We start from the raw sequence: 21287 nt of genomic DNA, 5'->3' as shown, positions 1-21287 counted from the left end.
TCTCTCTCTCTCTCTCTCTCTCTCTCTCTCTCTCTCTCTCTCTCTCTCTCTCTCTCATAGTTTCCACCCAGCAATGAAATGGTTTCAAAAAGAAGATGTTGTAATTGTGAAGATAAGGCTAAGAAATGTAAAAGATCAGAAATGTAAATTTTTTAGAGAAAGGGTGGTTTTCAGGTAGGCCTGTATATGTATTTTAACCAAAAAAAAAAAAAAAACTGGAACCACTTGACTGTGTTAAAAAGACTAACCTTACTTTTTTTAATTTAGTGCTTGGGTAGGAGATAAATTTTACTTGGCTGATATGGACCTACATGCAAGTATATTAAAAGAGGAATCCAAATGTCTAATTAAGAATGAAGAACCTATAGTCACTCTTGTAAAAGAGAAAAAAGAATCTTGGCATAATTTGCTCAAGAAAAGGGTAATAGATTTTAATGATTTTTAAGTCTTAATATCCTTGGGGTGTATATATAAATATATATATATATATATATAATTTATAGGTATATTTATCCTATTTTCTCAGTTAATGTTATATTTTATATTTAACAGAATCCTAATGTGTCTTTCGATTTTGATCATTGGGAGGAATGTGAAGATATAAGCCCCTTTTCTAATGGTAAGACTATATTATTAGGAAACAAGGAGAAAAGTTTTAGAGGGGGAAAAAAGTTCTCATTAGATAGTATGTTCTAGTTGGGCTATATGTTCAAAGCCAAGAACAGGGGGACTAAAGCAGAAGCAGCGATGGGGTGTGAGTCGCGATCAGAAATTATGGCTTCATATGGTCACATGTAGATATGTATGGTCCTTTAGGAATTTAAACCTCTCTGAGACATTTTACTTCTGTTACAATTCATATAAGAGTTCACATTCATTTTTTTCCACATAGTTGTTCTGTTGTGAACATGTTTGGAAAGCTTTCTGTTAGCCAAGTAGATAGTTTTTTAGCAAGAGTGGGATATGTGTACCTTTCTTATTTCTTATGCACTACACGATTTTAACAATTTGAGTAATTTTTTTTTCCTTTTGAAGAATAATATCTCAGATTTATACAACACTTTGTTTTCCTCAAAACAAACCTGTCAGGTTAATTAGTGCAAGGCGGTATTGTCTCCATTTTACAAATGAGGAAAATTATTTATCCATAGCTGCACACAGCTAGTTGGGACTGGGATTGTAATTGGAATCCACATCATGCCTACTATACTACAAACCTCTCACTTCTGTGGCCACTAAAATAAAAGTTTGTTTAGTTTCATGTAGTGAGACTTTTTTCACTCCAGTGCTGTGTTGAGTAATTAGTTTGAGAACCATGTAATGAGCTGTTTAAAAAGTTCTTAGCAGGCTTCTTAAAATAGATAATAATGCTTGAGAAACATGCTTTATTTAATCTGTGATATATCCAGATTGGTGTACAGACAAGTTGTGTTTTATGACCTGTCATAAATATATAGCTATTTAGTCTAAAAATAATGCTACATATAAAGCAAACTTTCCTTGTACCTGTGGAGAAGAAGGTTGGTTTTGATGGCTTATAAGCTAGAATTAATCAGCTAAATTCAGACAAAAACAGAAATGGGGACTAATCTAAGTGCAGGAATTGAAGAGTACAGGACATCCAATTCTTGACATGTTAGTTTTGGAATGAGAAGTGTTGCTATTTATTGCTTTTCTATACTGTGAACTTTATTGTTCCTTTAGCTCAGTGATTTGCTTTTTTTTCTTTAAGAAATTATGTACTAATAAGCATAATGATAAAAAATGGTTCGTTTATTTCTACATTATTAGCATGACATATTAACTGACTCAGGTTTTGAAATGAACACATGAAACTATGCACAGAAAAGATTTTTCTTGAGGAAAATAATTGAATAAACCATTTATTTATAAAATATATCTATTAATAAATAGAGAATATCTAATTACCAGTACATAAATTGTTCATGCTCGAATTCCGGAGAATAAACATTGTGCTATTACATGTTTTGATATGAAAAGCATTGACTGAGCTTACTTGGCTCCCTATTATGACATAGCCAATAAGTGTTTAATTTACTGAATTATGTGTAATTTTTTTTAAGTTGTGTGCTCTAGAAAGGTACTCAACACTGGTGTGCAGATAAGCGAAGATATAGATGATTCTTCTGAGGACAGTGAAACTGAGAGTGAATAGCATGCAAATTAAATGCTGGTTGGAAGACTTTTACAGAGCAGTGTCTGTCACTGCACCTGCAAGTTGAGAAGATATGCATGGACACATCTGAGGAAAAAAAACCATATTATCTATAAAAGTAGTCATTTCATTTATTAATGATAAGAATTACTTAGTTGTTAGTTTATAAAGAGACCAAATCAAGGGAATAGCAAGGGAATAATGGGGGGGGACATTGGCTACTTAAGGAATGGTGATAGATATTGGTTACCTGGTTGAAAAAATATATGCCCAGCTAATAATGTACCTTCTGTTTTACTCCTTCTCCTCTTCAATATCATTTAACTCTGGCAAAGTTTAAATTTGATTGGCAGATAGCAAATTTTGATCCCCCAGGTAGTAAAATAAAGACTTTCAGCCTATTAATTTTACTTTAGATCTGTGTTATAAAACAAAAATTTGTATGATTCATTGGCCTACTTAAATTATTGAAATTTATAATTCTGTTCTAATGAGTAGGCTTTCACCTCATAAAATTATACTTTAAACTGGTTTATTGATCCCATTATTTCCTTATTAATTAGGCCTTAGGTATATAATCGTCATCTTCTTATTGTTGTAGGGTGTAGATGTTTGAATCAGTTTGCATTAATATGTATGTACGAAACAGTTTAATAGTCTTAAAATAACTGGCTTATTTTTCCGGTGGTACACTTTATGAACACTAAATTCACTCTTTGTGAAGAAGAGGTGTAATTAATGACTTTGACATCATTAATTTTAAATTAATCTCAAGTACACTGGTGAAAATTGGATTGACCTAAAGTTATATCTTTATGATCTACAGACCGTTTTTAAAAGAAATACCTAAAGAAAGTCCTAAAGTGAAGATTTTTCTGAATGCAAAAGTTACAGGTTCCAAATAATCCTTTGTGCTATGCAGGTCTGTGATCAGGTCTGTGTGGGGCTCCATGAGTGTATGTATCACAGAGTAACCCCAAATGGGGAAGCAAAGAAAGGTTGCATTTTAAGTGAGATTGCAAAGGCTGACAGATTTGGACACTCAGGAAGTTTAGATTTCACAAGATCTAGGAATGTCAGAATATTCTTAACCAATTGGCAATACTGAAGTCATCAAGATCACATATTTGGTTGAAAGCACATGTAGAACTCATACTTAGTATGTATGTACATCGTAGACTTCCTTTTCAAGTTTTATAATTTCCACTCCAAATTTTCTTCCCTAAAGTTTTTTGTGTTAATTAATACAACACACATTTCTGTTTGAACATATAGGGAAAAAATAGATCTTTAAAACTGAAGACAGATTTGAAATTTATAAGGTAGATGTGACTTAAAGAATGGTGCATTTCACTAGTAGTGTTAGATGGTATTTAGGCATTCTCCTTTTTGTTTAGCAAAAAGAAAGAAACAAGGTCCTTTCCTCATGAAATTTGGTAATAGAAATATATATATATATATATGTATGTTTGATAAAAATCAAAACTATATATATAGAAAAATATATGTGTGTTTGATAAAAATCAAAACTCTTCCTTCAACTGTTCTGTGAGATGGAGTGAAATTAAACTGTGTCTCAGTTTTCTCATCTGTAAAATGGGCTACTTATAGAGAAAGAATCTCAGGACGACAATCACAGCACCATTTTAAAGGAGTATTTCTAAGAACAAAGTTAAGATATTTTTCCCATGATGAGATCAAGTTAACCCTTTTTGCCAGAGCGGGTAGGGATTTTCTGACTTCATATAGGTAGGTACAGCTCTGTGTGTGTGTTTATAGTAGCCCTTCCCTTTTGCCACTTGTTAACTTTAAAGTTTAGTGAATCGACTTTTGCCCCTACCAGTGATGTTGTATATTGAGTGATGGAGATGAGGGTCAGGGAGGTAGGTACATATAATTCAAAGTGAACTTAGATTTTCTTTTTTGATGGTTGAATTTAAACTAAGTAAAAGGTATCAATATCATCATGTACTTCCTCCAGTGTCTCTTAGTACTTTTTTGACTTTAAATTAATTTATACTTATACAACTTGTATTCCCACAGAATTATAATAACCAGCCCATTACAATATAAGCCTTGTTCAGTGAATTATCTTATTGTGTGCATAGAGATAACCCAATAGTCTGTAGGATTTCGTTGCTTTCTGTCAGTAGTATCTCTTTTTGTTTGCCTCTTTTTGTTTTGTTCTTTTATGAAACCTTTTTTGTAGCCAATGATAGAACTACCTAAAGATGTTTAATCCTAAAAAAATAAAAAGCAAATAGCTAGTAGTTGTGGTGGCCTTTTAAAAAAATAAATGTTAAGTTACTGTTATTTGGTTTTTTTTTTATTCAAACATTTTTAAAAGCCACCAGTTGGTTAATTAGGATTTTTAATTATATAATTTTATTTTAAAAGTATGGAATGTGCAAGTGCTATTTTTGTATTAGAACATATACTATTGACAGATTTAAGACTTGTAAAATGTGATGTTACAACTTTTTAATAATGGAAACAAGGCTTCTATATTTCAGGTTCCACGATAAATATTTTCTTGGAGGAAAAAACCTCATCTCTTATATGGTTTAATGTGATGAATAGCATGCAGAGTTTTGTCCTATGGTTTCTTATGTCAGTTGCCTGTGGTCTTAGTTACACATTGTAATGGGAAGTGGGAATATGTCATCAATAAAATGTACTTGTTTTCATACAAAAGTGGCATCCAGTTTTTTTTTTTATTCTTCTTACAGTATTTTCATTGACTAATGACAAAGTGTAGTAGCTAAAGAGCAGGTCTCAGAGTGAAAGAGTCTGTGCTCCAGTCACATGTGATTCTTACTGCCTGTGTCTCTGGGCAAATCACTTAGCCTCAGTGCCCCAGGAAAGCCTGGAATTTGAGAATAGTTGCTGATCTATGAGAGTAAAAGTTAGTTTTACTGGCATAACCATATGAAGGGGGTGTATTTGGGGTGGGAGAGGGAAGTTGGGGAATGGAATAAAAGTCAAATTTTATTCCTGGGAATTTTCTCCTCCATCTATTTCAAATGCTAATGAAGGGCATTTGGGTGCCCATGAGAGCCACTGACTTGAGACTACAAGTCAATATAAGATATCAAATTGATGTGATCTGTAAGACTAGAAACAATGGCTTGTCAGTGACGTTCACACAAACCAAGATGTGATCAATTATCCAGATTAGTTACTATGTTAAACATAGATATAAATAATCCCTTATTGGTTTGATTCTCTTTGAAATAAAAAAATTATTTAAAGGAAGCAGATAGTTCACACTGGCTGTGCCACTTAATATCGAATCAGACTTTTTCTGGACCTCAGTTCCTTCATCTGTAAAATGGGTTTGGACTTGACCTCTATATCATACTAGGTGAACTATTTCAGAATTACAATTTCTGAAATATTTGTTCGATTTCAAATATACTCTTCTGAAACAAAGTTTCAAAGGTAATTGAATTCAAGCATAGAATCCTATGTTCAACAAACAAGTGTATATGCAAAGCAAAATGTTAGGTGTTAGAGAAAATAAAATTTTGTTAAATAAGATACAAAAAGCATTTGACCATTGAGTTTGAGGAACTTACTTTACTGACAATTATTTTAAATAAATGTATGGTTCTCTTTGTTAAATAAGTCACCACCACAACTGTGGCATTTTATTTACCACTCTCCTAATTTTCAATAGGGCAGAGTAGCTTCCTTAGCTTGCTAATTTTAGCAAATTCCAATTGCTTCTCCTCCCTATAAACTCCAGGCCAAGAGAGAATTGTGGATCTCTTTAAAAAAAAAAAAAGATATTACAAATATTTGTAAAAATTCTCTTGGAAAAAAATGTGTACATCAAGAAGACATAATCACAAATATTCCATACAAAAATACATCTATTACATGGCTTGATGTACTAAAAATCAAATGTTAGTTGAGATCTTCTTCTGGTGGGACAACTTCCAGGAGCATCTGTAAGTGCATGGTGATGGGTTCTGAAATCCCAAAGTTGATACAATTAGAAATAATGTATTATAGATGGCATTTAATCCAGAAAGTCATTAAAAGTCAGCCAGTCATAGAATTCATTATTTTGATTAGAGATTTCTAACTGTTTACTGCCTGTAATACAGGGTGTCCCAAAAGTCTTGTCATAAACTTGTGCAGATTTAAGCTTTCGTAGCTGACAATGGCAAAGTAAACAGAATAATAGCCTAAAACTGCAAAATTTTAAGCTTTAATAGTATAAAGCTTAGCACTTAAGACTTTTGGGACAAACTATATAGTTTATTACCCCTTGATTTGCCATCTTCTTCCTACACATTTCCACAAGCCAGAACTGTCCCCCATACACTATTCCCTGGAGAATAATGTTTATTTAAGGCTGTTAAGGTATTGGGAACTAGAAGCCATTTCATAGAATCTTAAATTGGAAGGGATCTGAGTTTATCTGGCCTAAACTATACCTAAACATGAATTCCCTCTCCAAGCCACTCAAAAGTCCTTCTGCCTTTGCTTGAAGATTTATACTTCTATACAGCCTCTAATTGTTAGGAAGTTTTGCCTTTACATCAACCGTATATCTGTCACTCTTCCCTCTGGGGTGAAGCAAGATTCCTCTAATCACTCTTCCATGTTTCAGACCTTCAGATACTTGAAGACACTTGAAGATGGCTAAAATGTCTTTCCTATGTCTTCTCCAGGCTCATCCCTTTTTCCTTCACATCCTCCTCCTAAGGTATTATCTCTAGGTTCTTCACAGTCTTAACTGTCTTTATGTTTTCTTGTTTTGTCTTTCTTAAAATATAATACCCAGAACTGAAAACAATACTCGGGACAAGTTCTAATCAGGGCAGAATGTTCTTGACACTGTACTTGTCAATACAATCTGATTTCATATAGGTTTTCTTTTTATTGCTGACTCTCATTGAACTTGAGGGCCATTAAAAACCTCCATGTTATTTGCAGATGAACTGTATAGTCACATCTATTCCATCTCATATTTGTGAAATTGACTTTAAAAATTTTTTTATCTATTTGTTTTTAGTTTTCAGCATTCACTTTTGTAAGATTTTGAGTTCTAAATTTTCTCCTGGTGTGCTATCTGATATAGGCTATACATGTGCAGTCATATTAAACACTTCCACATTAGTCATGTTGTAAAGAAGAATTAGAACCAAAGGGAAAAGTCACGAGAAAGAAGAAACAAACAAATAAATAAAGAGAAAATGGTATGTTTAAATCCCCATTCAGACTCCACAGTTCTTCCTCTGGATGTGGATAGCATTTTGAAACTGATTTTTTTTTTTAACCTAAGTATAGGACTTTGTATTCATCCCTGTTAAATTTCATCTTATTTATCCATTATTAATCCATAATTATTAGTCCAATGCTGTAGACTATTGAGAACTTTTTGGATTCTTATTCTTAACCTGTTAGCTATCTGTTTCAGTTTTGTACCATTTGCAAATCTGATAATTATGCCATCTATACCATTATCCAAGTCACTGACAAAAATGTTTAACAGTATAGTGAGGGCCAAGCAAGGACCCTTGGAGCATTCCAGTAGACACTTTACCTTTCTCCTATCCTATGGCCCCTCTTGTGATTTTAATATCCTAGGATGTAGTTAATATGGCCTGGTGACTTAAACTCATCAAAGGCAGCTAGGCACTATCTACCTATGATCTTGATTTCAGCTCCCTATTAGTTTTTATATGTCCTTTTGAGTCCAGAGATTGTTCTCTTTGACAGGAAAGAAGAAAACCAAAATCAAAAGAAAGGTTAAAGTGGTTTGGTCTTACACATGGAAGTCACTGACCAACTCAGATTTTCGAAGAATCACATATCTACATCTAGACAGTTTTCCTTTCTCCTTTACACAATTTTCTGCTTGAGTATTCAGAATCTCATTCTTGGTAGCTTCTCATTGTTTTGAATTGATATCCTACAGAATTTAGCCCCTAGGATTCTACTTATTCTTTCTCTGAATCCTTTAATATCTGCTCTACAAAAATATAAGGGATGTCATTTTGTCCAGTTTTCTCTCCTCTGTCATGAATCCTAAGGTAGAGTGGTCACTTATTTCCAAGGTTTGCATCATTTCCTGGAGCATAGATCGAAGAAATAAACAGATCCAAGATTTGTCAAAATAGTTAACTTCTGGTAATGGACATGAGCACTAATGATACTGTCAGGAGCCCAGAAACTATTGCCAATGGTTATGAAGTCATGAATAAGGAACTAAAGACCATTAAGGAGACAAGGTTTATTTACCTCACTGCTTCCTCAGTAAAGGCAGGGAATGCAGAAGTTTAAAAAAAAATTGTATTTAGAAATGAGCTACTTTTTCCAAAAGTGAAATGCATTCCTCTAGGGGGCAGTAGGTCCCCTCTTACTGAAGAACTAGATAAGTAGAAACAAGATGACTTGTGTTAGAGAAAGAATTGCAGAGAAAGATAGGAGTTGGATTAAATTCCTGTGTAAGTTTCCTTACAACTCTTAGGTTCTGTGAGACATTTGTGTTTAGTGGAGACACAGAACTCTAAGGTCATGGAAAAACCAAAGGTGTGTGGAAAAATCAGGACATATCGGCATCAATGGCCCCCACAATATTAGAAATACTGAATCATAAATCACAATAATTTCCTGAAATTTTAAGAATGGATAGAATCCTTCAAATTAGAAGGCAATTCTTTCTACATACTTGATTTATACTGCTGTGACAGACATCTACATCAACAGAGAAAAATATTAAAAATATAAAAACATTTTAAAGGTGAAATACTTGCCAAGGAATCAAATAGGACTTGGATTTCTGGAACATAAATTAACAATATAGGGTTGACAGTCTCCTGGACGAGGATGGAGGGTACCTAACAGGCTAGAAGGTTATTTGCCAAGTGTCTTGCAAATCTAAAGGGTGTTCAATATAAAAAGACGAAAGAGAAGTCTGCCTACGTATATTCATCAAGCTAGATGCAGTACAATAGAGAGGTAGCTATGGTGAAGGAGAAAAGAGCAAGTAAGACAAAAGACACACAATCCAATAAAGAAGTCAGGAGTAAAACTCCTGGCTCCATGTGTCTATAGGTGGATATCAAAAGTTTAGACAACCAACTAAAAGAATGAGAGGTTCTAATGCAAGGAATCATTAGGGATATATGACAAAGGGCCATATAGTGAAAGGTATGGTTTTTCCAGTAGCAATGTATGGTTGTGAGAATTGGACTATAAGGAAAGCTGAGCACTAAAGAATAGATGCTTTTGAATTGTGGTGCTGGCAATGCCTTTTGGGAGACCTTTGGACAGCAAGGAGATCAAATCAGTCAAGACTTTAACAGTCAAGAAATTAACTCAGACTATTCAATGGAAGGTCAAATACTGAAGCTGAAGCTGAAATACTTTGGTCACATAATGAGAATACAGGATTCATTGGGGGAAAAACCCTAATGTTGGGAAAGATTGAAGAAAAAAGGAGAAGGGGACAGCAAAGGAGGAGATGGATAGATAGTGTCATGGAAGCATTGAACAGGAGCTTGGAAAGACTTTAGGAGATTGTAGAGGAGAGAACGGCCTGGCATGCTATGGTCCATGGGATCACAAGGAGTCAGACACAGCTGAACGACTGAACAACAGTAACAACAACAAATGCAAGGAAGCAAAGTTGACCTCATCTGTATCATTGATTTAGTGGGATGAAACCTATGACAGAAATATGGTTCTGGATTGATACATTTTATTATTTTTTTAATGGACAAATAAAAGGAGGTATGAGTGGGTGGATGAATATTTAAATAGAGATAATCATGTGAGCAAATCCAGGACCCAGAGTAGAAAAGTGTAGTGAAAATCATTTGGATAAAGATCAATAGAGGGAGAAATGGAAGCAATTTTATCATTAGAGTTTACTATGTGCCACCTGGATAGAAAGAGGAACTAGATGAAGAATTTGGAAAAGATTATAGGATTATAGATGTTTTTAAATTTAAATTTTTCAATGAACAAAAATGTTTTCCTGCCCTTCCACCTTTCTTCTACCTTCCCCCATTAAAAAAATAAAACTCGTAAAATTATGCATAGTCAAGCAAAACAAATTTCCGTAGTAGCCTTATCCCCACAACATGTCTCATTCTTTACTCTGAGTCCCTCATTTCTGTCAGGAAGTGGGTAGCTGGCTTCATCTTCACTCTTCTGGGATCTTAGCAGACCACAGATTTAGAGCTAGAAGAGAACTTAGTGCTCATCTTCTCAAACTTCCTCATTTAATAGATGAGTAAAACTGAGGCCCAGAGAGGTTAACCAGCTTCCCCAAAGTCAGATAAGGAGTAAATAGCACAGCCAGGATTTTTAAGTCTAGGCCTTCTGATGTCATATCCAGAGCTCTTTCCACCGAATCACACATTCTCTCTTGGAGGCATGGCAGATTACTGATGAAGGACTTCAATTAGCCAGAGTTTTGTTAGAAAGCTTTCTACCACAAACAGAAGAGCTAAGAGTTTCTTAATTTTCCTTAAAGATAATTGAGTCCTAGAAAAGTTGGAGGAGTTAACAAGAGGAAATTCTATATTTGATTGTTACTAACTAGAAAAATTGGTTGCAATGTGGAAAGGATAGGAGCCTTGCAGGAAAGTGACCAGATCCCTCCTAGAGTCTATGATGGAGAAGAAAGTTAGGCATAGTCTGACATGCACCCAAGATTTTAGAAAGGGAAATTTCACAGGTTTCAAAGACTTCATCAACTAAAATTCTACAGGGAAAGTCAGATCAGGAGAGATGGCAGATAATAGAGGCCGAATATGATTGTGGCATAGTCCTATAAGAAGAATTTCAGTAGTATATAATAAGCTACGCCAGGGGAGGAGAGTGAGGCAATAAAAAGACTTTTTAGCTAGAAAACAGAAAGTGATTTTTAAAAAAGGGATAGGACCAGGAGTGTACTCCCAGGGCTCTCTGAAAATTCACAACACATTTTAAAGTTTAATCTGCATAGACAATCAGCAAGAGAATAAATCAGACCCTGATTTGTAAATCTGTCAATTTCTGAAAAGTAAATGCTCACACTGAAAATTTAACTGTAGGCTCTCAAGGGGGTAAAAGTTTCAACCTCCACCCTTAGATAGGACTACTGCTTGGGATGAATAGGGTGACAAGTTGATGACAGAGAGAAGGTAGAATTTTTTTATTCCTTTTGTTTCCTTTTATAACAGAAGATGATCTTTGGACTAAAAGGGACAGAACAAAAATGATAACAGGGATTTACTACCCAAGATGAGTAAAGAAAAAAGGCAGCAGCTAGCTGCCCTGAATGAATTCAAATCATCTGACCCAGATTAACTATATCCTCGGGTACTGAAAGAACTGGCTGCTGTGATTTCTGAGCCACTGGTTGTCAGCAATATGTGAAAGAACATGGAGAATAAGAGAGAGCTCTAGAAGGGCGTATGCTGTCGGGACTTTCCAAAAGGGGAAAAAATAGTCTGCAATCTATAGGCTGGTAAGCTTGACTTTGATTCCCGGGAAATTTTTAGAACAGATCATCAAAAAAGCTGGTGAACTTTTAGAAAAGGAAGAGATGATTACAAAAAGCCCACATGCTTTCATCAAGAACAGCTCATTCCAGACTAATCTTACTTGGTTTTCTGTCAGAGTAGATCAAGATTATGTGCTAGATGGAGTTTATCTGCATTTTGGCAAAGCATTTGATAAAGTATCTCATACAATTTTGTGGAAAGGATGGAGATACAAACTAGATGACAATACAAAATGGATGGATTTGGAACTGGTTGAATGGCCAGAACTGGTTCAATGTCAGCTTGGCAGGAGCTTGACCCTGTGTTGTTTCATATTTTTATCAGTGATTTGGATAAGGGCATAGATAGCATGCTTATTAAATCTGCGAATGCCACAAAGCTTGGAGATAACTAACACACTGGACAAGAGAGTCAGGATCCAAAAACCTTGACAGTTTAGAGCACTGAGATGAATCTAATAAGATAAAATTCAATAGGGAGAAATATAAAGAGTTATACTTGGGTTAAAAAAAAAACAGCCAATTTCACAAGTACAAGATGTGGAGGAGGATGACTTAGATAGTAGTTTGTCTAAAAATATTACATATAGAATTAAATTAATTAAATATTAAATTTTAAATTAAATATTAAATGTAGAGCTGCAAGGGATCTTAGAGGTCATTTAGTCCATTCTTTTTATTTTACAGATGAGGAAACTGAAGTTCAGAATTGGTAAATGACTTGTCCTAGTGGAAAAGCTGGGAATCATGAACTCATATCCTCTGAATTGAAATTCAGTGTTTCTTCCCATACAACAGCCATAAGCTGAAGATTTTAGTGGATTACAAGCTTAATATGAGTCCATTGTGTGATATGGGAACCATAAAAAGCTCATAGGATCTTGGGCTGCATTAAGACACGCATAGTTGGGGCAGCTAGGTGGTGCAGTGGATACAGCTCCAGCCTTGGAGTCCGGAGGACCTGAGTTCAAATATGGCCTCAGATGCTTGACGCTTACTAGCTGTGTGACCTTGGGCAAGTCACTTAACCCTGATTGCCTCACCCAAAAGAGGAAAAAAAAAGAGAGGCATAGTTTCCAGGAAGAAAGAGAGTCATTTTTTTTCCCCATGCTCTGATCTGATCAGACCATATCTGCAGGATTATGTTCCATACTTGGTGTTTTAGTTTAGAAAGGAAATTAACAAGCTGACATGTCTAGAAAGAGGACAGCTAAGACAGTGAGGGGCCATATAAGGATAGGTGAAATGGATGAAGTCAAATTCGTCTCACATTAGTATCACTAGATTACCTTGCTTGTTACCCATACTTTGTATATTTGTATGTAGACATCTAGGTTTTGTTTTTGTTTTGTTAATTCCTTTCTTGAATTTTCTTTTCTCTAATGAATTTCTTCAATACTTCTTATATTATAAGCTATCCTTCAACATCTAGCTTGGTGAATGCACACACATACACATACACACAGAGGCATTTTTCTTTCTCCCTTATTCCTGTTGATGTTAAAGATTTGTAAGAATTCAGGCAAATGCAGTTTTACTAGCTCTTATTTGTTATCAAATCCAGAGGAAATGGATTTCAGAGGAACTCTGCCCAATGAGCAACAAAATGAGAATTGGTATTTATAGACAGGAGCATTTAAAACTATTTGGTATTGTTAAAACAACAGAAAGGTAGATCAGTGGAACAACCTTGCTAAGCAACAGTGAGAAGTCAAAAACAGCAGCCCGGTGTTTGATAAGCACAAATTACTGAGGAAAAGACTCCTTATTCATCAATAACTAATGAGAACACTGGAAAGCAGTTTGGCAGAAATTAGGTTTAAACCAGTATTTATAACATGCAACCATAAACTCCAAATGGATACTTGACTTGACTATAAAAAGACCCAGGATTAAAAAAAAATATAGAAGGATGGAGAAGAGCTATTTCCCCACAGCCATGACTAGGGGAATAATTTTTTTGGACTTACTTTTTTTTCTAATTTATTATTAACTTATTTTTAATATTCTTTTTTGGGATAATTTTTTTAAAAAATATTTATATCTTTTGTTTTTACATCATTTTTGTTTCCAAATATATGCCTTTTCAACTTCATACAATGACCAGAAAGTCGTCCTTTATAATAAAGAAGAAAAGAAAAAGGAAAAAAAACTAGCCAATACACCAACTGAGTCTGATAGCATATGTAATATTTTACATTTACAGTCCCCTAACTCTTCAATGATATAAGGGAGGTTTATTTTCTTACCTCTTCTTTGGGGGTTAAACTTGGTCATTTTAATTAGACAGCATTCAATTTCATTGTTGTAGTCATTGTGTTTATTATTTCCCTGATTCTGGTTACTTTACTTTTCATCAATTCATATAACTCTTCTCTGTTTTATATTCCTCAAATCTTAGACAGCAGTAATGTGACATGTCAAGATTTGTTTAGCCACCCCACAACTGATGGGTATTTACTTTATTTCCAGTTCCTTGCTACTATAAAAAATGCTATAAATATTTTGACCTTAGCTACTCTTATCAATAATATGATTCACAACAATTTCAAAGGACTCAATGAAAAATGCTATCTAACTTAAAACTTTGGGTGTGAATTGAAGCATTTTTTCCACTTTATTTTTCTTGCTTTTTTTGTAACATGGATAATTTGGAAATATGTTTTGCATGACTTCATTTGTATAATGTATCTTATTGCTTGCCTTCTAAATGGGTGGGGTAAAGGGTGGAGAAAGGGAAAGAATTTAGAACTAAAAATAAATTTAAAAAAAAACTTAAAAATTTCTTTTGGTGTATCTTGTATGTTTCTTTTATTATCTCCTTCGAGTACATGGCTAGCAATGGGATATCTAGGTCAAAGTATTTTAGTCATATTCTTAGCAAAATTCCAAATTAATTAATGTATCTGTCTTCTGCAATCCCTCTGGCATTGACTATCCCTATCTTTTGTCACCTTTGTTAATTGACTCAGCATGAAGCGAAACCTCAGAGTTATTTTAACTTACAGTAGGAATAGCTAGATGGTGCAATGAATAAACTATCAGGGTGGCTGTGATGACCAAATGATATAACAATTGTAAAGTCCTTAGGATATTGCCTGGCACATAGTAAGTGCTATATAAAAATTATTAATATTTCTCATTAGTGGTTTAAGGCAATCTTTCATAGGTTGTTGTTTGCAATTTTTTAGAGAAATATTTGCTCGTATTCTTTGACCATTTATATATCGGAGAATAGCTTTTGGTTATACATACTTTTGTTGTGTTCGTTCATGTCTTAGGTATCAGACCATTACCAAAGATATTTGAACTAAGGCTCCTCCTCCCCCCACCCATTTTATAGCTTCTCTTATGATCTGTCTTATTTTTTGTGATTACCTCCATCCTTTGTTTGGTGAGGAACTCTCAAAGGGAACAATTCTTTATTAGACAAGGTATAAAAGTGATCATAAAAGAAAACAAATTTATATTACATTAATATGTAAAGCTTTTATGTGAACAAAATCACTGAAGATTGAATATAAAGAAACTGACAAGCAGGGAAAGTGGTTACATCAATTATCACTGATAAAAGTCTAATATCCAAGCTATATTGGGAATAGCCACACATATATAAGACCAGGAAGCATTTCCTAATAGGGAGGTGGTCAAAGAACACGAACAGTTTCCAAAAATTAAAAAAAAAAAGAATCACAAAATGTAAACAACCAGATAAAAACATGTTCCAAATCATTTATGATGAGAGGAACAAATTAAAACAATTCTGAGTTTTTATCCTCACGGCCTACATATTGGCAAAGATGAAAAAAATAAAAACAGGCCAGGCTGAAGGGGATGTGCAGAGACAGGAGCATCAATAATACTTACGGTGAAGCTGTGGATTGGGGCAAGCATCCTGGATGTCAATTTGGAATTATTAAAGAAAAGTGACTAACCTTTCAATGAGTGGAAGTTGACAAGAAGAAAACTAAAGCTTCGTGTAAGGAAAAGCTCCCTAACAATTAAAGTTATACAAAAATAGAATGGGCTACGTTGTAAATAAAAGGTTTCATCTGACTTGGGTCTGATAGATTGAAGGAGGAAGGAAGGAAGAGAAAAAACATTCATTAAGTCCCTACTATGTGTCAGGCACTGAGCCAAGCACTTTACAAATATTACCTTATTTGAGTCTCACAACAATCCTACAAGGTAGGTGCTATTACAATCTCAGTTTTATAGTTGAGGAAACTGAAGCAGACAGAGTTTAAATCACTTGGCCAAGGGTCACAGCTAGTAAGTATGTGAGGCTAGATTTGAACCCAGGTCTTCCTGACTCCCAGTCTAGCACTCTGTACACCATACCACCCAGATGCTTTCTTATTTAAGTGTAGTTTAGGCTAGGTGAACACTGAGATCTCTTATAATTCTCAAATTCAGTGATTTTATGATTCATACTATTTGGTCCAATGACCCTATTACTGAGCCGATGTCCCAAGGAGGTAAAATAAAAAATCAAAAGTCAAATATAATAATAATAATAACTAGCATTTCTATATTCCTTTGATGTTTGCAAAGCGACTCACAAATGTTATCTCATTTAACGCTCCCCGACATGTAAAGTAGGTACTATTCTTACCTTATTTTGCTGATGAGGAAACAGAGGGTGAGAGATGATGTGACTTGCCCAGGGCCACACAACTAGGAAGTGTTGGAGGCAGTATTTAAACTAAAGACTTCCTGATTCTAGGTAGAACTTTCTATCCATCGTGCCATCTAAATGCACTCCCCCCACGTATATACCAAAATATTCATAGACATCTTTTTTATGGCAGCAAAGAACTGGAAACAAAGTAGGTGCCCATCAATTAAAGAATGACTGAAAAATCTATGCTATTAAAAATGAAATGGAATATTATTATGTAGTAAGAAATTAATGCAAAGAAACTAACGAAAACTTGCATAAGCTAATACAGAGTGAAGGGCGGCTGGATAGCACAGTGGAGAGAGTGTTGGACCAGGAATCAGGAAGATTCATCTTCCTCAGTTCAAATCGGGACTCAGACACTTACTAGTTGTGTGAACCTGGGCAAGTCACCTGTTTGCCTCAGTTTCCTCATCTGTAAAATGAGCTGGAGAAGGAAATGGCAAACCACTCCAGTATCTTTGCCAAGAAAACCCCAAATGGGGTCACAAAGAGTCAGATACAACTGAAACAACTCAACAACAACAAATGTAGAGTGAAATTAGCAGAAGCAAAAGTACAATAATCACAGTAACTGCAACAGTGCAAAAGAAGGTGACTAGAAGGAAGCTAACCAGCGATGGTCTTGGAGAACAGACGTGAAGCAAAGCTCCCTCATCAAAGCAGAGAAGGGGACCACAACAGCAATGCTGTCAGATTTGGTCAGTGTATCAGGTGTCTTTGCTTGATTATTTTTCTTTGCTACAATGGAAGCTTTGGACAGAGAGGGGATGCCTTTCCAGAAATGATCATAATATATTGACAGAAGGCATCAATAAAACTTTTATTAAAACAAAAGAGAGTTCTGTAGAAATAACATTTAACTATATGAACAAAAACTCAAAATATATCAGAAAGAGTACAGTTATTTTCAGATCTTAAGGGCAGAGACTTTTTTACTTTAATGCCAACCAAATAAGTATTTTACATTGTATAATTTATATCTCATGTATTCACAAATAATTTTTAAGCTAAATTTTGTAAATTGAATTTGGTTGTGATTCCTCTGCAAAGACTTCCTAACTTATTTTTTGTGACTTTTGCAACTTAGTTTTTAAATTAACGCAAGTAGGCTCATTGGAATATTATGTGCATGATATTTTATCCTATACACCCAAAATTCTACACAGAAAATTCAATATCTGAAAAATACAAAGTAAATCAAAGCCCCTTCTGGAGTACCCATTCTACAAGGGGTTAAAGTACTACCTTGGTTACATTTTCTTTCTTTTTTTTTTCATAAAGGAAACTTAATCTGGTATATAATTGTTTTGGGTGTTTTGCTAAGACTACTATTTTTATACTACTTCAGTGGAATAATATAGTTTTTCCAACTATGCCCCATATGCCCTTAAAAAGTATGGATACCCTTGTTCTAATCTTTCTGCCTCTCTTTGACCCACTGATAACCTTGCCCTAGCTGTTACTGAATGCCAGCTAAATTATAATTTGTCACCTGGCTAAGCCTTCCCTATTTTCTCCAGACCTGGCTTAAATCTACAGCAGCTACTCGCCCAACATAATCAGACCTTGGAAGATAGCATTAATCCATGTCTCTTTTTAATAACCATGTGAAAAACCAGTAATAACCATGTTAGGACTTGATATATTAACCTACTTCTGGCCATGATTGGAGGTCAGGGACAAATTAAGTTAATGAATTTCTAAACGTCATTAGATATTTGATGTTGTAGTTCATTCTTTTTTTTATATTAAATGATGAGATATCTGTTACATTCTAGTACCCTCTGAAGTACGACTGTTAGATTGTTTAATTGTGGGAATTGTTTAAGGGGAATTGTTTAAGTGGTCAGTCAATTTTGGTTACATTTTCAAACAGAAGTGACTACTAATACTTAGCACAGTGTCTGGCATTTAGTAGGTGCTTAATAAGTGCTTGCTGATTGACTGACTACTAAAGACAGCGATTCAATGATTGGATGGAAAATTTCTTGCCTTTTAGTGTAAGGAGTTTTATTCAATGACAGTGTTAAAATGCTCCCTTTCATCTACCAGTTTCAGTAAACAGGTGCTTAGTGTAGACAAATAGCTTATACAATTAACTGCGGATAACTATATTTTATTTGCAGAATATTTGCAAATGTGTTTTGTTTATACTTACTTGAAATCCTCTGTACGCAGCTGAACTTGTTGTGAACAAAAAGTAAATAAAACAGAAGTCCACTCAGTATAAATAACACGCAATATAGATATGGTAACTCTGGTTTAGTGATGATTGGTGCCAATACGAGGTAAATTGAAATAAAGGTCATCAATATGGGAATAAAAACAGGCACCTGTAAAACAAAGCAACAAGTTGATATTGGTTATGGTGTTCTTTTGTATTCAAACTATGCCTTATGTAACAGAAGAGATTCTAGAAGTATGAATTTGTAGAGCCGCCCATTCAATTTGTGTCAAATGTCCAAACTCTACTCTGACCTGGTTTCATTCCTGATGGTTAAGATTTTGTTCTAGGATGACATAATAGCTCTCTAAAACAAAATTCTAGATCTCTTATTAGCAGCTTTTAATAACTCTCATTTTTGTTATTTATTTTTCATCTTTTTTTAGTTAACAAAAATGGATTTTTCTCCCTCCCACATCTCCATCTACCATTGGAGGAAAAAAAAAGAACAAAATTCTCCTAACAACTATATATTGTTGAGTAAAACAAATTCACACATTGACCATGCCCAAAAACTATATGCTTCAATATGCACCCTGAGTCCATCACTTCTCTGTCAGATGGTGGGTACATGCTACATAACTGGTCATCTGGAATCATGGTTGGTTATGGCATTGATCAGAATTCTTAAGTCTTTCAAAAATAATTCTAACTTCTATAGCACTTTCTTAACAACAACTTTGTTAGGTAGTTAGTATACATTAGTTAGGTAGTTAGTATACGTATTATCTCGATTTTACTAAGAAGGAAATAGGCTGAGAGGCTGAAATTTGCTCCTGGTCAAATAACTAGGAATTATATGAAGTGGAATTTAAACCTCTGTAAACTCTAATTCCAGTGCTGTTTATACTATACTGAACTACTAGCTAAGATTTGTTAGTACTTAGGTTTAACCAGAAAAGGTATACTGCCACTTGAAGACTTTGGATACAAGAGAACACTAGGCACTTGATAGGGGTAGGGATATGCTGCCATTTAATTTTCCTGAGGCCTTTGAGTGGGAACCATTTACATGCCCTAGCAAGATGCCTACCAAAGACTGCTAACACTTCATACACTGAATAAACTGGAAATATGTTTCATGCATGTTTCAACCTTGGTAATATTTTATTAAAAGTGCATATACATGAATCAGCTAACCCATTTACTCGAGGAGTCTTAGGCTATGAAAAGCTATGTCAGAGGTATTTGTGATGTCTAATCAGACAAGCTAATAAAGGGATCAAGTCAGTAAATGGTAAAAATGAAAGTTTGGGGACCTACCAATTCAATCAATCAACAAGCTCTTCATAAGCACCTAATACATGTCAGACACTAGAGATACAAAGTCAAAAACAAGAACAGAGCTTGCCCTCAAGGATCTTATATTCTACTCTCTCCCTACACTATACATGTACCTGTAAATAAATGTATAATATATACAAAACAGAATAAAAAAGTAATCAGGAAAGAAAGGAAAGTTAAACCTTAAAGGAAGGAGAGGGCTTTTTCTTTTTAAACAGAACCTACCTTGATAGGTCTTTTATGGTCTTTCTTTGTAAACCTCATCACAATCAGTCCTACTATAGTCAGGCCATAAAAGAACCATGCAGCAAAGCTGAAGTAGTTAATTAATGTATTTATATCTCCAGGTATGATGTACAGGATAGTAATGATGCCCTAAATGACGAAAAGAGTGAATTTTGAGGTTACTAGAACACAAACATTATCCTGATGTCCCTGAAAAAAATAATTCCTCCTATAATAATACAGATTTGAAGAGGTGGCCGTGAGACAAGGGGACATCTTTTACCTCACAAGCAGCAAAGGCAGACACGAGCACCTATTACTGGCTTCCTTCAAGCTCAATGGATACAAATTGACATGTCTACAAGGATTTGGTGTTTCCATGATAAAGAGAAAAAAACAACCTGAACTGGCCTAACAACTATTATATTTAATTCCACTTGACTTCTTACTCAAATTCATTTGGCCTTGGGGGAAAAGAGAGCTTTATATTGATCATGTCAACAACATTTGGCTGAGATCACACTCCTTTCTTCTGTCTTCTTGCTTATATAGAATCTATAATTTGTGACTAGACTTGAAAAAAAATTCAAGTATCTATAACATGGGGTCAGTAGTTTGGGGTAAACACACATTGAATAGCTTAAGCAGGAACTGACAAACTATGGCTGGGATACTCAATAAGGCACAAGAAACTTGGTAAACTATTGGACATTTTCACTTTACACAGACAATCTCTCCCAGGAATAAAGGAAAGAATGCTGTTTATTTGGAAACCGTTGTGATTAACAACAAACATTTTTGTGTCTGAAGGGTTTACCTTGAAGAATTTGTACTTACATAAAAGATGATGGCAGGTGCTGGAGTTAGGCGCTTAACACTGATGTAAGAAAGCATCTTTAACATGTGACCTTCCCGTCCTGCCACATAAACCAACCTGACAAAATAAAAATAACTTGGGATGCTCAGGAAAGAACTGTACTGGCCCTCAGAGAAATGTTTTCACATTTATTGAGCCTTGTACACATATAATGTCACTTCATTAATGAAATAAAACATTTTTTTCAACTGCACTGTTGGCTTTAGTGGTGGATGAGTTTAGATCTCAATTTCATGACAGTGTGAGGAGGTGAATATTGGAAAAGTGAATTTTGTTTTGTAAATGTGATATTTACATGGCTCTTGG

The 21287-nt window shown here is 34.6% G+C and overlaps 2 protein-coding genes across 3 annotated transcripts in view; one reads left to right on the top strand and one right to left on the bottom strand.

The window, feature by feature from the left end:
* LOC114047024 (putative ATP-dependent RNA helicase TDRD12) overlaps positions 1–4479 on the top strand; it is an 82107-nt gene extending 77628 nt beyond the window's left edge. For both annotated transcript variants that reach the window (XM_027867681.1, XM_027867680.1), the window contains 4 exons: positions 61–174; positions 268–421; positions 553–619; positions 2085–4479. In XM_027867681.1, the coding sequence (XP_027723482.1) occupies positions 61–174; positions 268–421; positions 553–619; positions 2085–2176 (427 nt within the window). In that variant the 3' untranslated portion in view covers positions 2177–4479. The remainder of the gene's footprint in view (positions 1–60; positions 175–267; positions 422–552; positions 620–2084) is intronic.
* Positions 4480–6085: 1606 nt separating this feature from the next.
* LOC114047305 (b(0,+)-type amino acid transporter 1) overlaps positions 6086–21287 on the bottom strand; it is a 42082-nt gene continuing 26880 nt past the window's right edge. Inside the window, exons 9-12 of the mRNA XM_027868074.1 lie at positions 20942–21038; positions 20105–20254; positions 18530–18704; positions 6086–6150 (exon numbers count right to left, since the gene is read on the bottom strand). Of these exons, the coding sequence (XP_027723875.1) occupies positions 6086–6150; positions 18530–18704; positions 20105–20254; positions 20942–21038 (487 nt within the window). The remainder of the gene's footprint in view (positions 6151–18529; positions 18705–20104; positions 20255–20941; positions 21039–21287) is intronic.

Source organism: Vombatus ursinus, unplaced genomic scaffold (assembly GCF_900497805.2).
Source record: "Vombatus ursinus unplaced genomic scaffold, bare-nosed wombat genome assembly UNPS02014786.1, whole genome shotgun sequence".
Lineage (NCBI taxonomy): Eukaryota > Metazoa > Chordata > Mammalia > Diprotodontia > Vombatidae > Vombatus > Vombatus ursinus.
The sequence above is the reverse complement of the archived record's forward strand: the minus strand, read 5'-3'. Positions and strand labels throughout refer to the sequence as shown.